This window comes from Lepidochelys olivacea (genome assembly GCF_965140295.1).
Source record: "Lepidochelys olivacea isolate rLepOli2 genome assembly, chromosome: 3".
Taxonomy (NCBI): Eukaryota; Metazoa; Chordata; order Testudines; family Cheloniidae; genus Lepidochelys; species Lepidochelys olivacea.
In genome coordinates this window covers 66,927,276-66,942,270 of record NC_140413.1, presented here as the reverse complement: position 1 = coordinate 66,942,270, position 14,995 = coordinate 66,927,276, and the positions used below count along the sequence as shown (strand labels likewise).

General features: G+C 41.2%; 1 protein-coding gene across 4 annotated transcripts in view; it reads left to right on the top strand.

Annotated features, from left to right (window-relative positions):
• SNX14 (sorting nexin 14) overlaps window positions 1-14,995 on the top strand; it is a 78,671-nt gene that overhangs the window by 13,356 nt on the left and 50,320 nt on the right. For all 4 annotated transcript variants that reach the window (XM_084623618.1, XM_084623615.1, XM_084623616.1 and 1 more), the window contains exons 7-8: window positions 8,046-8,130; window positions 14,294-14,450. In XM_084623618.1, coding sequence (XP_084479744.1) covers window positions 8,046-8,130; window positions 14,294-14,450 — 242 coding nt within the window. The remainder of the gene's footprint in view (window positions 1-8,045; window positions 8,131-14,293; window positions 14,451-14,995) is intronic.

Genomic DNA, 14,995 nt, shown 5'->3' with positions numbered 1-14,995 from the left:
CAGAATAATAGGTCTTGGAGCTCACAAAAGTGTAATTCAGAGTGACAGGGTGAGTGAAGTAATATGTTTTATTGGACCAACTTCTGCTGGTGAGAGACACGCTTTTGAGTCACGCACAGCTCTTCTTCAGGTCTGGGGAAAGTACTTGCAGCATCACTGCAAAACGCAAGGTGGAAGAGGTGGTTTAGTTAGCACATATTGTAAGGGACCGTTCAAGGTAGAATGACCCGTTAAAATCTCTGCAGTCATAGGGTAAAAAGAGCCATAAAAGTCCCTGAAATCTAACCATCAGATACTGATCAAACCAGCAGACAGGAGGCACCACTGTAGTCCTCAACTGTGATGACAGTTAACGAGGCTAACCAACAGCACTCTGACACCACCTACTATAAAGAACTCAAAGATGACCCCAGACCACAATTTATCCAGGAATTTAAGGATGATATCCAATCCTTCCTCAAACAACTCAGAGAAACTTTACAAACTCCGCCCCCATGAAACCACCCCAGTGCCCTTCTACATGCTTCCCAAGATACACAAAAAAGGGAACCAAGGCAGACCCATTATATATGACCACGGCACTGTTACTGAAAGTATATCGAGACTCTTAGAAACCACCCTCAAACCACACAAAGGGCCAGCTTTCTCCAGGACACAACTGATTTTTCTCCATAAACTGCAATATTAACAACCTTCCTCAGAACACTGTCCTCACCACTGTGGATGTCATTTCTTATACACCAACATCCCTCACAATGATGCATAGCTGCCTGCCTCAAATACTTGCAAGACAATGGACAACCCTGAGATATTCACTCCAAACACTTCACCAAATTCATCCATTTCATTCTCACCCATAACAGTTTTACGTTCAGCAACAAACATTTTGTCAAAACTATGGGAACAGCCATGAGTACTAGGGTGGCTCCTCAATATGCCAAACTCATCATGGGCCAATTTGAAGAATTTCTGAACAAATACCTGAGATACGTTGATGATATTTTCATCCTCTGGACAGATAGCTTAAACTCACTCATAGATTTCCATCACAACTTCAACAACCATCACCTGTCCATTGAAGGCTCTCTGGAACACTCCTACACGAGCATCAACTTTCTGAACATAACAGTCAGTTTCAGCAATAAAACCCTACAGACAACCATATCCAAGAAACCCATGGATCACCATGCCTACCTTCATAGATCCAGTAACCAACCCAAACAGCAAGAAAACTGTTTATCTACAGCCAGGCACTCAGAGACCACAGAATATGCTCCAAGGGGAAAGTCCAGGATATACACCTTAACACATTTAAAACTGCCTACACCAAACAAGGACACTCCACCAGAGAAGTAGATTGCATCATAGAACAGTCCACTGAAATACCAAAAGAGAACCAGCTTCAACACAGAAATAAAACCCCCTCTGACCATTCACCCCTAGCCGTCACATACCATCCCACACTGGAACCCATAAGGGATACCATCAAACTACTATAACCCATACTCAATGGGGACCCTATCCTGACAGAAATTTTTCCTGAACCCCCTCTGTTGGCCTTCAAACAACCCCTCAACTTCTCTAAGCTAAATCAACAAAAGCAAGCTCCATACAGACCAGGACACACCAACTCAAAGTGGCACCAGACCCTGCCAGAACATTGGATGCGAAATCTACAGACATATATCCTCTGCTACAGTGATCAACATCCCCAACGCACCTTTCAGGATCCATGCCTATCACAACGTGTAGTGTACCTCATCCAATGGACTAAATGCCCCAATAACAACTATGTGAGTGAAACCAGATACAGTAATCGCTATGCTTTTGAGTAAACTCCTTTAGGAAAATGATAAAGGACAAAAATGCCCTCTCACATGTGGATGAACACTTTTCACAAAGCGATCACTCAATATCTGACATCTCAGTCCTCATCCTAAAAGAAAACCTGCATAACACTTTCAAAAGATGAGCCTGGGAACTTAAATTCATTACTATGCTAGACACTAAAAATCATGGACTAAACAGACACTGGATTTATGGTTTATTACAACAATCTGTAACCCACTAACCTGCTCTTTGTACTATGACTGTAGAGGTGTTAATGGGACACTCTACGTTAAATGGTGCGTTACAATATATGTTATCTGCTTATGCTAAACAATCTGTTCCACCTTGCATTTTGCTGGGGGTACCTTTCCCAAACCTGAAGAAGAGCTCTGTGTGGCTTGAGAGCTTGTGTCTCTCACCAACAGTTGGTCCAATAAAACGTATTACCTCACTCACCTTATCTCTCTAATCTCCTGGGACTGACAGGGCTACAACTACACTGCATGTAATTCAGAGTGTGAAAATTTACATATATGGAAGTGGACAGACTGGAGTGGTGGTTTTGTGATGTGTAGATCACTGAATGTACTGGGTTTAGAAACTGACTTGGTAAGCAACTTACAAAGAAAATTGTCAAATTCCTTCCTCTGTAACAATCTACTTTTAATGCCTCAATAGTCAGGTGAAAATGATCTGTGACATAGAACTCATTTCCTTCTTGAAAGGTTTCAGGTGTACTGTAATGCTTCTTATGGACTTATTTTGGACTTATTTTGGGGGGAAGGAGGGAGAATACAATACATTGTGAAAGGTGGCAGATTTACATTTCTTTTCTAAGGCCTTGTCTACACTACACGGTTATATCAACAAAACAGTGGAGGTGTACATACTGAAATGTTCATCCTGTCAGTGTAACTCCCCTGCTTTGCCAACTTAATAAAACCATCTTGACAAACAGCATAGAGCTTTTTGCGATGTAGTATCAGTGTAGACACCTCACTTGGTGATGTTGCCCTAATTGGCCTCCAGGAGGTATTCCACTATGCCCAACATGACTGCTCTGGTCAGCAGTTTGAACTCTGCTGCCCTGAAGTTACATAGGTAACTATGTAACTATGCCCCTCCCCTGTCTAAAGGTTTGGGAGTTTTTGAAATTCTTCTCCCTGTTTGCTTGGCACAGTTGACACAGCATCTTCACAGCTGACCAGGCCAGCTTTACTCAGCAGACGTGCTCCCGCATGGAGCACACCGGAGCTGTTTGATCTGCTGAGTATACAGAGAGAGAAGGTTGTGCAGTTGCAGCTTTGCACCAGCTGTAGGAATTTCAATACCTATGGGCTGATTGCTGGTGGCATGCAAGAGAAGGGGCACGAAAGGGACGAGCAGCAGTGTCGTGCTAAAATCAAGGCGCTGAGGCAGGTGTACCAGAGGGCAAGGGAGGCCAACTGTCGCTCTGGTGAGGAGCCGAAGACATGCTGCTTCTATTAGTAGCTGCATACCATCCTCAGCAGTGACCCCACCTTCCCCACCAAGAGGCCCGTGGATACTTAACAGGGACTGGAGGAAGCAGCCCGTGGACTCAACCCTAATGAGGAAGTGGTGGATGATGTGGAGCCCACGGCAGGCTTATCTGGTGGCGTGGAGAGTCAGGACCTCTTTTCCACTCCAGAGGGGTCTAGCCAGTCCCTGCACTCTGGAGGCAGGAGAGGGGAGCTTTGGTAAGTGTGCATTTTGCTTTGATATTGCACAGTGAGAGGAGATTGAGCTCTCATGTACTTCGTTATATGGTAGAAGAGGGATAAGAGACAGAAATTAATAACAGAGCCTGTCCATCTAGGCAGTGGAGCCATGGTGGAAAATTTTGTTAATGTACATGGGGATGTCTGAGGAATCCTCCATAGTGATCTCTAGGAAACTTTCCTGTAGGTATTCTGCAATCCTCTGCCGAAGGCTCCTTGGGAGAGCTGCCTTGTTTCTGCCCCCACTGTAGGAAACTTTGCCGCGCCACCCAGCAATTATTTCTGCAGGGACTAGAGTGGCACACAGGTGAGCAGTACACGGAGTCAGTCTGAAGCCACACGCATGCAGGAGATGCTCCCTTACATCTTGGATTGCCCTTAGGAGAGAGATATCAGGTTTGATTACCCTAGCCTGTGGAAAAGGATACCGGTATTCAGAATAGGCTCTCTAGTCATTTAGTGCCCCCCTTCCCAAACCACTGTTTGTCCCTTTCCCCTTGCCAATTGCCCCTTTCTCTGCCAACTAACCATAATTGAGACTTGTGGAGACCTGTGTGCTAGCGGAGGGATAGTGAGAAATAGGTGTTATTTTTGTGATTCATAGCTGTGAGTGCACTTGCAATATTATCTCTTTTCATTGTTTGTTTGCTTTCTGCAGATGTGCCTTTGAGAACACTCCTCTATACCGGCAGAGCACCTCCATCAGATAAAGTGCCAACCCAGAAGGAGTATGTGTTTGGCCAAGCGCTGCAGTCAACAGTTTCAGCACAGAGTGAAACTAGAGCGTGGAGGGAGACAATGAAAGACTGAGGGCTGGGTAGACAGGAAAGGACATAGGGGCCGGGGCGGATGACAAAGCATCTCAAGGACCAGACAGAGATGTTGAAGTCCCTCATTAGCCTGCAATCACAACAAATCTGTGCCCGACTCCCCCTTCAGCCACTACAGAACTCCTGTCCATGCCCTTCCCAAACTCCCCCACTGCATTCATTGTGTGTTCCCAGTCCCGCACAGTACCTGTGCACTCCATGTCTGGAGTTTACCAATGAAAGCTGGAGTTAAACCCAGCTGTGAGAGCCCTAACCGTGAGACTGTTCTTTGTCATGTCCCCTGTTTGACCAAACATTTGTTTGATCCTGTTATTAAACTTGAGTCTTTTTGAAATTAAATGTCTTTATTTGTGAAATGCATAGATAAATACGTAAATCATTCAGTGCTGACATTGAAACACATTGGCTATAGGTAAAAATATGTGCTCCTTGCAATTATTGTTCAAGAAGCAAGCATGACCCAGGTAATTCATGGTGGCAAGTAAACATTGCCTGGCCGAATGCATTCTATATGGACACATTACTGGGAATTGTTGTCAAAATGCTCCTTCGAAGCACCCCTGATTTGAATAACCTCCCACTATGCCCTTCTAATTGCCCCTGTATTGGATGCTCAAAATCAGCAGCCAGCTGATCAGCCTCATAGCACACCCCTGGGGAAACTTTCCCCCTTTGATTCGCAAATATTATAGAGTACAGCAGGCCACAATGACCATCGCAATATTTTCCTCACAGAGGTCTAGCCGGCCAAAAAGACAATACCAGCAACCTTTTAATCGGTCAAAGGCACATTCAATGGTCATTTGGCACCTGCTTGTTGTTGAAGTGCTCCTTGCCGCTGTCTAGGTTCCCAGTGGTAAGGCTTCATGAGCCTCGGGAGCAAGGGATATGTGGGGTCTCCAAGGATTGCTGTGGGCATTTGCATGTTCCCCATTGGAATCTTCTGGTCTGGAAAGAAAGTCCCAGCATGCAGCTTTCTATACAGTCCAGTGTTCCAAAAGATGTGTGTATCATGCACCTTCCCTGATCACCTGGCATTAATGTCAGTGAAACGGCCTCAGTGATCCACGAGTGCCTGCAAGACCATGGAGAAGTAGCCCTTTTGGTTGTTGTACTCCATTGCAAGATGGTTGGGATATGTGTTCTATCTCTCCCACTGTTGCAGTTAGGTAATCGCATTGCCTCAAAGCAATGTTATTTTCTGGACATTACCGAGAGTCTCAGTCCTTCGTAGCAGGAGGTGATTAATGGCCCTGTACACTTGCATCACTGCAGCCCCCATGGTGGACTTTCTAACTCCAAACTGATTCACGACTGACTGGTAGCAGACTGGAGTTGCCAGCTTCCACACATGGATCGCCACTCACTTTTCCACAGTGAGGGCAGCTCTCATTCTGGTGTCCTTGCACTGCAGCGCTGGGGCGAGCACCGCACGGTTCCAGGAAGGTGGCTTTGCACATCTGAAAGTTCTACAGCCACTGCTTCTCATCCCATACATGCACCATGATGCAATGCCACTGCTCAGTGCTTGTTTCCTAAATCCAGTGCTGGTTGTCCACTATGGCAAGCTGGTCCATGAATGTCAGCAGCAATAATGAATGATTCATTTCCATGGCAGGCAGCAGGGTGGGCATCTGTTTCACAGCTCATGAAATGCTGTAGGACCAGCCGTGTTGTGTTCATAACACTTATCACCACAATGGTCAGAAGCTCAGGATCCATGCTGACAGGCAGAGTTGGAGGTCTATTGAAAAACAGCGTGAAACAAAGAAGGAATCCATGGAATGATGGGACGGAAAGAACTGCATCACGGGGCAGCAAGCACATTCCAGTGATGCACTGCCATCTGTTTGCAGAGCTCCCAGCAGCAGAGGATGACAGAGGGTAGCGAGTTGCACAGTGGGCTAGCTACCCGTAATTCAACACTTTCTCTGTCAATGCAAGAGCAACCACTGTAGACATGCTCAGCTGACACAAGGAGCATTGTGTGGACATGCTCCACTGATGTTATTAAAGTGATTTATGATTGTTGACAGAACTTAAGTTGATTTAAAGCTCTAGTGTAGTTGTGGCCTCAGTTATCTTTTGAAGTGCTGTGCCTTAGTTGATAAGTCTTTGCTTGTTTTTAATTGCTTGGAATAAATATGTCTAAATCTCAGATTAAATGTATTTAAACACGAGTTAAAATGGGTGAAGACAATAAGGACAAATCCCATCCATTACATTTTATTTATTTTTGTTTAGCTTAGACTTTGTACTGTAAAATCGTCTTGGTTTGAAATGTCAGGAGAAAGGTAGCGCTCATTGCCGCCCCCCAACCCCACCGCCCCTTTATTGACTCTCCTAAATGCTTTTCTTTTTGTGCATGAGGAGGGCTGGACTCGGCACTCTGGAACTCTGTGGCTGGTTGGCTTGAGGAACTTGAATGAGTGACACAGGATACCCTCTGCTTGTGGACTGAGTATGGCCGTCGCTTTGCTCTTGGTCCTTGTTGGCCTTAATGCTCAGGAGCCAAAGCTGGAGAGTGCGTATTGCCTTGATAGTGGCCAGAACAGCCCTTGTGGAATAGAACTTGAGGTTTCATTTAAATTGATTCTAAAATGATTGAGTTAAGATTTATTATTACTACAGATGTATACTTCAACAGATTTCCATTTTGACAGTAAATATGCTAAAGATGTTTAGGATGTTTGTCGGATACTCTAAATGCAGTAGAACCCCAAATTTATAAACAGCAATCATAATGAACAACCAGTTAAGTGAACCATTTTTATCCCCCAAAGAAAAAATCAATGATTTATTTCACTAGTTACTACAGGACACTACAGTACAGTATGTACCTACAGTACTGTATGACAAGACTTGGAGGGATTCGATTTTTATCGAGAAATATTGGTAAACATTGATTTCACGATATACAAACTGCTGAAAAAGTATTCCATCAATAATAGAAAAGTGCAGATTGGTAAAGTAAGAAATGTTCCTTGAGAACTTATTAAAGTTTATTTAAGGATATTTACTTTGTATATTTTGACGTGTGATGTTGACAATTCATGATTTTTAACAAATAAAAAGCTTTAACTTGTTGAATCTCAACATTTGCTGTCATTAAATAATTGTCTGATCTTTCTCCATTGTCTGAATGCCTCCCGTAAGTTCCAGCAACTGTGAAAATTTCAATAAATTAAAAAAAATGCTCAAAATTGAACTTTGATATTGAAATTACAAAATAAAATAAAATTGAATTCTGCCAAGCCTATGTATGATCGTAATATGCACACTACATACATTTTTTACCATTTATGTACATTATCATTGAACGAGTAAATTAACTTTTGCACCTTATCTACTACAACTAACTTTGAAAAGCTCAATATTTTGATTTTTTTAATGTTATGAACTTTAGTCCCCAAATGGTTCATAAAATAGGAATTCTACGGTATTAACTAGTAATTGTAAGTACCTTGCTTTCCCATGAAAATGAGCATGCTGTCAATTACTGTGGTTACTTTTGATAAAAACAAATCTTACTTTTTTGAATAGATTATTTTACTAATAAATTGCATTAACATACTTTTGATAGTAATCTATTTTAATAACTTTGGGAGAATTGGTTTTTTCCTTAATTTAAAATTTATTCTTTTAGGTGGACATTCCATCTGTTATAACAAAGAAAATGCTAAAGGCAGCAATGAAACACATAGAAGTCATAGTTAAAGCCAGGCAGAAAGGTACTGTGAAACATTTGTATGTATGTTAATGTTTTGTAGATTTAAAATGGTTTGTAAGTTTAAAATGCTAAGCCTAAAACTTTTGATGCTTCACATTTGCCAGTACTTTGGCTAATCTGTTCATTCTCAAATCTACTGTTGCCTTCATTTTTTAAAAAACTCCATCACTCCGTCTGCTGTGGTGCTTGTCTGGGGATAGAGGGCCAAACCTGGGCAAGGACTGAATGCAGACAGTTTTTGTTCGATTTAGCAGAACATAAGAATGGCCATGCTGGGTCAGACTAAAGGTCCATCCAGCCCAGTATCCTGTCTACCGACAGTGGCCAATGCCGAGTGCCCCAGAAGGAGTGAACCTAACAGGTAATGATCAAGTGATCTCTCTCCTGCCATCCATCTCCACTCTGTGACAAACAGAGGCTACGGACACCATTCCTTGCCCATCCTGGCTAATAGCCATTAATGGACTTAACGTCCATGAATTTATCCAGTTCTCTCTCAAACCCTGTTATAGTCCTAGCCTTCACAACTTTCTCAGGCAGGGAGTTCCACAGGTTGACACTGCACTGAGTGAAGAACTTCCTTTTATTTGTTTTAAACCTGCTACCCATTAATTTCATTTGGTGGCCCCTAGTTCTTATATTATGGGAACGAGTAAATAACTTTTACTCATTCACTTTCTCCACACCACTCATGATTTTATATACCTCTATCATATCCCTCCTGAGTCTCCTCTCTTCCAAGCTGAAAAGTCCTAGCCTCATATGGGACCCGTTCCAAATGCCTAATCATTTTGGTTGCCCTTTTCTGAACCTTTTCCAATGCCAGTATATCTTTTTTGAGATGAGGGGACCACATCTGTCCACAGTATTCAAGATGTGGGTGTACCATGGATTTATATAAGGGCAATAAGATATTCTCTGTCCCTTTTTTAATGATTCCTAACATCCCGTTTTCTTTTTTGACTGCTGCTGCACACTGCGTGGACATCTTCAGAGAACTATCCATGATGACTCCAAGATCTTTCTCCTGATTAGTTGTAGCTAAATTAGTCCCCATCATATTGTATGTATAGTTGGGGTGGTTTTTTCCAATGTGCATTACTTTACATTTATCCACATTAAATTTCATTTGTCATTTTGTTGCCCAATCACTTAGTTTTGTGAGATCTTTTTGAAGTTCTTCACAGTCTGCGTTGGTCTTGACTATCTCGAGCAGTTTAGTATCATCTACAAACTTTGCCACCTCACCGTTTACCCCTTTCTCCAGATCATTTATGAATAAGTTTGAATAGGATTGGTCCTAGGACTGACCCTTGGGGAACACCACTAGTTACCACTCTCCATTCTGAAAATTTACCATTTATTCCTACCCTTTGTTCCCTGTCTCCTAACAAGTTCTCAGTCCATGAAAGGATCTTCCCTCTTATCCCATGACAATTTACGTAAGAGCCTTTGGTGAGGGACCTTGTCAAAGGCTTTCTGGAAATCTAAGTACACTATATCCCCTGGATTCCCCCTTGTCCACATGTTTGTTTGACCCCCTCAAAGAACTCTTAACAGATTAGTAAGACATGATCTTCCTTTACAGAAATCATGTTGACTTTTGCGCAACAATTTATGTTCTTCTATGTGTCTGACAATTTTATTCTTTACTATTGTTTCAACTAATTTGCCCGGTACTGACGTTAGACTTACCGGTCTGTAATTGCCGGGATCACCTCTAGAGCCCTTCTTAAATATTGGCGTTACGTTAGCTATTTTCCAGTCATTGGGTACCGTAGCTGATTTAAAGGACAGGTTACAAACCATAGTTAATATTTCCGTAATTTCACATTTGAGTTCTTTCAGAACTCTTGGGTGAATGCCATCTGGTCCCGGTGACTTGTTACTGTTAAGTTTCTCAATTAATTCCAAAACCTCCTCTAGTGACACTTCAATCTGTGACAATTCCTCAGATTTGTTACCTACGAAAGACGATTACGTTTGGGAATCTCCCTAACATCGTCAGCCGTGAAGACTGAAGCAAAGAATTCGTTTAGTTTCTCTGCGATGACTTTATCGTCTTTAAGTGCTCCTTTAGTATCTCGATTGTCTAGGGGCCCCACTGGTTGTTTAGCAGGCTTCCTGCTTCTGATGTACTTAAAAAACATTTTATTACCTTTTGAGTTTTTGGCTAGCTGTTCTTCAAGCTCCTTTTTGGCTTTTCTTACATTTTTGCATTTAATTTGTCAGTGCTTATGTTCCTTTCTATTTACCTCACTAGGATTTGACTTCCACTTTTAAAAGATGCCTTTTTATCTCTCACTGCTTCTTTTACATGGTGGTTAAACCACGGTGGCTCTTTTTTAGTTTTTACTGTGTATTTTAATTTGGGGTATACATTTAGGTTGAGCCTCTATTATGGAGTCTTTGAAAAGTGTCCATGCAGCTTGTAGGGATTTCACTCTAGTCACTGTACCTTTTAATTTCTGTTTAACTAACCTCCTCATTTTTGCATAGTTCTCCTTTCTGAAATTAAATGCCACAGTGCTGGGCTGTTGAGGTGTCCTTCCCACCACAGGAATGTTAAATATTATTATATTATGGTCACTATTTCCAAGGTTATAGTTACAGATCCTGTGCTCCACTCAGGACTAGATCGAGAGTTGCTTCTCCCCTTGTGGGTTCCTGTACCAGCTGCTCCAAGAAGCAGTCATTTAAAGTATCGAGAAATTTTGTCTCTACATTTTGTCCTGAGGTGACGTGTTACCCAGTCAATATGGGGATAATTGAAATCCCCCACTATTATTGAGTTCTTTACTTTGATAGCCTCTCTGATTTTCCTTAGCATTTCATCGTCACTATCACTGTCCTGGTCAGGTGGTCGATAATAGATTCCTACTGTTATATTCTTATTAGAGCATGGAATTATTATCCCTAGAGATTCTATGGAGCATGTGGATTCATTTAAGATTTTTATTTCATTTAGTTAATTTAGAAAACTGGTCTTTTTTTCCTGGAGTGTGGAGCAGGAATGTGTTTCCTGTTCAGTTCAGAGCAAAATATAGATATTTTTCTTAAGACATTCCAGATGAGCAACAATAAATGAAAGGATGCATGTGTATGTGAATATATTATTTAACTGAAATAAACTGTTCTATAACTTACTAGCTAAACTAAAATGAAACTATAATTAAATAACTGCAAACTGTGCTAATTTTATAGCTAGTGTGAAGTGACATCCATAATTTATTAAATGTAGCCAATCCAAGTATGTGACTTATAATGCATAGGCAGCCTTAACTTTGCCCTGTGAGTGTATGCATTGAAATACAGTCTGTACTTAGTCAAATTTCTGCCGGACTTCAGGCCTCAATGTGCAGGTTAGACGGCGCCTAGTGAACGAACGGGGAAGTTCTTGGGGTAAAAAACTGTTTTAATATCCTTGTTGTTCAACATGTGACATGTATGTTCCTTCCCCTCCCCCCTGCACCTTAGCTACTGCACACCATCCAACACCTGCCTTGAATAAGGAACTTTTTCTTCAGGATTTTGCTGAATTTATTGTCACCCCTGCGACGTTAGCAAGTATTGTACCTCTGTTCTGCATCTCTAAAATGAGGATAGAGAGGCTGTTTCTTGCCCGTGGTGTCACACACAATCTATAGCAGAGGCAGGACTAGAACTAGAATCCGGGGTCCTAGTCCAGTGTCTTAACAGCACCACCATTCTTCATCTCCACCAGGTTCTTGTCTCATTCGCCACAGATTGTATATCTGTTGGAGTGAATGGGGTAGGATGCTTTGGACCCGGACCCAGTCACTGTGCAAATTTACCACATCACCATCCAGCGTGTGCACTGAGGCTCTGATTCAGCAAGGTACTTAAGAATGTGCTTAACTTTAAGCATGTGAGTAGTGCTGTTGAAGCTGGTGGGACTACTTACATGCTTGAAGTTAAGTAGGCCTACTTGCTGAATTGGGGCCTAAATAAAGCACGGGTTCTGCAGAAAAAGTAATATGTAATCACTTTATGCAATACAACAGTCTTTTTAGTAATCAAAAGGGAATAGAGTTAAGGTGGCAGAGGCAACCTTAACTTCATCCATTCCTGAGTTTTCAGTGCTTTGCTTTGCAATCTTGACGTTCTCTTAACTGTAGTCTTTATGTATGGAATTTCCTATGCTCTTTAAAAAGAAAAATGAAAACTCTGCCACATCTGGCTATTTGCTTGGAAGCAGTAGAATGCTCTGTGCAGCACAGTGGTGTAATCAGTGTGACTGAGACCTTTGCCTCGTTCTTTATGCACCAGTCCATAGCCTGTGGAAGAAGACAGGACCATGGAGCCTTGCCTTCTTTCATATGCCCATTCTCAGATTATATTCCACAATCCTTTGTCTATTAAATCTGCAATTTCACTCCACTTCATTTAAGGATGAGTATGTCCATTGGAATCCTGACAATTCCTTCAATGGAAATTTCCATTCGGGTTGTGTACTCTATTTTGCGGAGTGTCAGTGGAACTTTGGGAGCCTGCATGAGGTATAATTTAGACAAATCAAATCTAACTTTCACCAAGCAATGAAAGGTACATCTTGTGGTGCTATCATAGTAAATTTAAAGTGTCCATGGCCACTTGCTAAGGTGCTAACGCTGTTCAGAAAAAAAATTGCAAACATTTTTCTTACCAGAAGAGCTGCATTTTTTCACTTCTGTGCTTGTAAATGGCATATTGTGGGTGGGTTTTTTTTGAGATTTTTCGCGAAAAATATTGCTACCTGACTGAGAGCAGATATACCCAATTTCAGCTGTAATTGTGAAATTAGGAAATGTGTAAATAGCTGAAAATAACTCCTTGTAACGTGAAGGTTTCCTAAGCCTTCCCCAGAGGTGTTGCTATATACACCACCATGGTTCAGAGATCTGGACTTCAAGCCTTGCCTTGGTTCCAGTTCTCTTTTGGCCTCTTCCCATTGTTTTCTTTTTCCTCTTTCTACACCCTTCATGTCCGAGGTCTCTTTCTCTCCCTTTTTCTTCCAACTTTTTCCTCTCCTCTATTTCAGATCGCTCCCTGCTATCTCCTATGGTGACTCCTTATTTATAGTTTCCAGAGTGTCTCTCCTCCTGCTGCTTTCAGCAATGCCAGTTAGCTAAATCTCATCAGGTGGTATAAGGATCTATAATAATTGACTCACTTTCAGAATTTGTTAACTGAGATTTATTTTGTATACAGATTCTAGTAAACTAAATACACCTATCTGTAGCCCTCTAATTCATAGGTTCTGTTCTGCAATTAATTCATTTTTAGTGTATTTCTTGGCATAGGGCCTATGTTGAATTAACTCACACCTTGTTGTGCTGATTTACTACAACCCAGGCCTTGCCCTTAAAGTGATTTAAAGGGATTATAAAATGTTTATTGCTAATTAAGGTGCAGAGGTTTTACCTGTTGAAAAAAAAGAATACTTTTTTCAAATAGCTACTGATATGTGAATACTTTTTGACCAAATAGTCCCAGGTCAACTTTAATTTAAACACAGTGACAAGCAGCACAAAAGATGTATTGCTTCAATCTTTCTTCCAAAGCAACTTTGGAGTATAAATTAAGTAGGAAACACATTACATAACTATAAAAGTTCTAGTCTCAGATGTTTCCAAATTATATTTAGAGCAAACCAATAAATAAGAGCCTAGCCTTGGAGAGTGAAACTTAGGTAAAAGCAAATGGAAAGAAGCTGTAGTATAGTTAAAAATCAAACAAGGCTTAAGTTGTCCACTAAATGGTAATATTGAATTGGTCCAGTGAAGAAGTTACTATTTTTTACAGAAGAAGGTGGAAATTTTATGTAGGCTTTGAAGTATGGCTCTACTGTGAAAAGACCATGTACAGGTGTCTTTTTCTTATACAGTTGTTGCTTTGTGTGTCTTTGACAACTGTGCATATGTTACATGACATTATCAAGGTAATATTTTTATCAGTGGTTTTCAGTGTGTGGGGGTCTGCAGACTGTTTAAGATTTCCAAAGGAGTCTGCTCCTCCACTTGAAATTTTTTAGGAGTCCGTAGATTGAAAAAAGGTTAAAAACTGCTGTCACATATCGAAGTGGAAAGAAATCTCCTCACCCATTATTTCACAACGGTAGGAAGGAAAAGAGTAGAACATGCTAAACCTTTGTTTTCTTGCAGTGAAAAATTCAGAATTTTTACAGCAAGCTGCTTTAGAAGAATATGGACCAGAGCTCCATGTGGCTTTGAGGAGTCGAAGAGATGAACTTCACTATTTAAGAAAACTTACTGAACTTCTTTTCCCTTATATTCTTCCCCCAAAGGCAACAGACTGCAGGTATCAAATATATTAGAAGTTGTACTATTTACAACAGTTGCATGCCATGTAGCGCTGTAGTTCTTAATGGTGGTAAAGTGGGTAAAGGACAGTGTCAGCCTGAACTTTGAGTTTTTTTTCTGTGTAAGTACCAAGCGTATTAAGTGTAATTTAAAGAGTGAATTCTTATTTAATGTTTTTGTTGATTGTATATTTCTGTACAAAAGAGACTAAGTATCTGTTAACTAGGGAGAAGGGAAAGGAATTGAGATGCAGTAGCAGCACTTGGTCAGTTTCCTTGCTTCTACAGTAGTGATCTTAAGTGAAACTCCGAATACAAAAATATAAAATGAAAGAATAATTTGTTGCTTCCTGGGATCCACGGCAGTGATAGGTTAGTGTGCTTGTTCTAGATGTTGGGTGCACTGAAGTAGATGAAGCTTATTGGGCTCATAAGGTATTTGGACTGGATAATGCTGTCTCAGGATACTAGTGGTTCTCATAATGCAGGAAACAGCAAAGAAAAGTAGCTGCTTCTCAACAACCTACCCATTTTTACAGTTGGA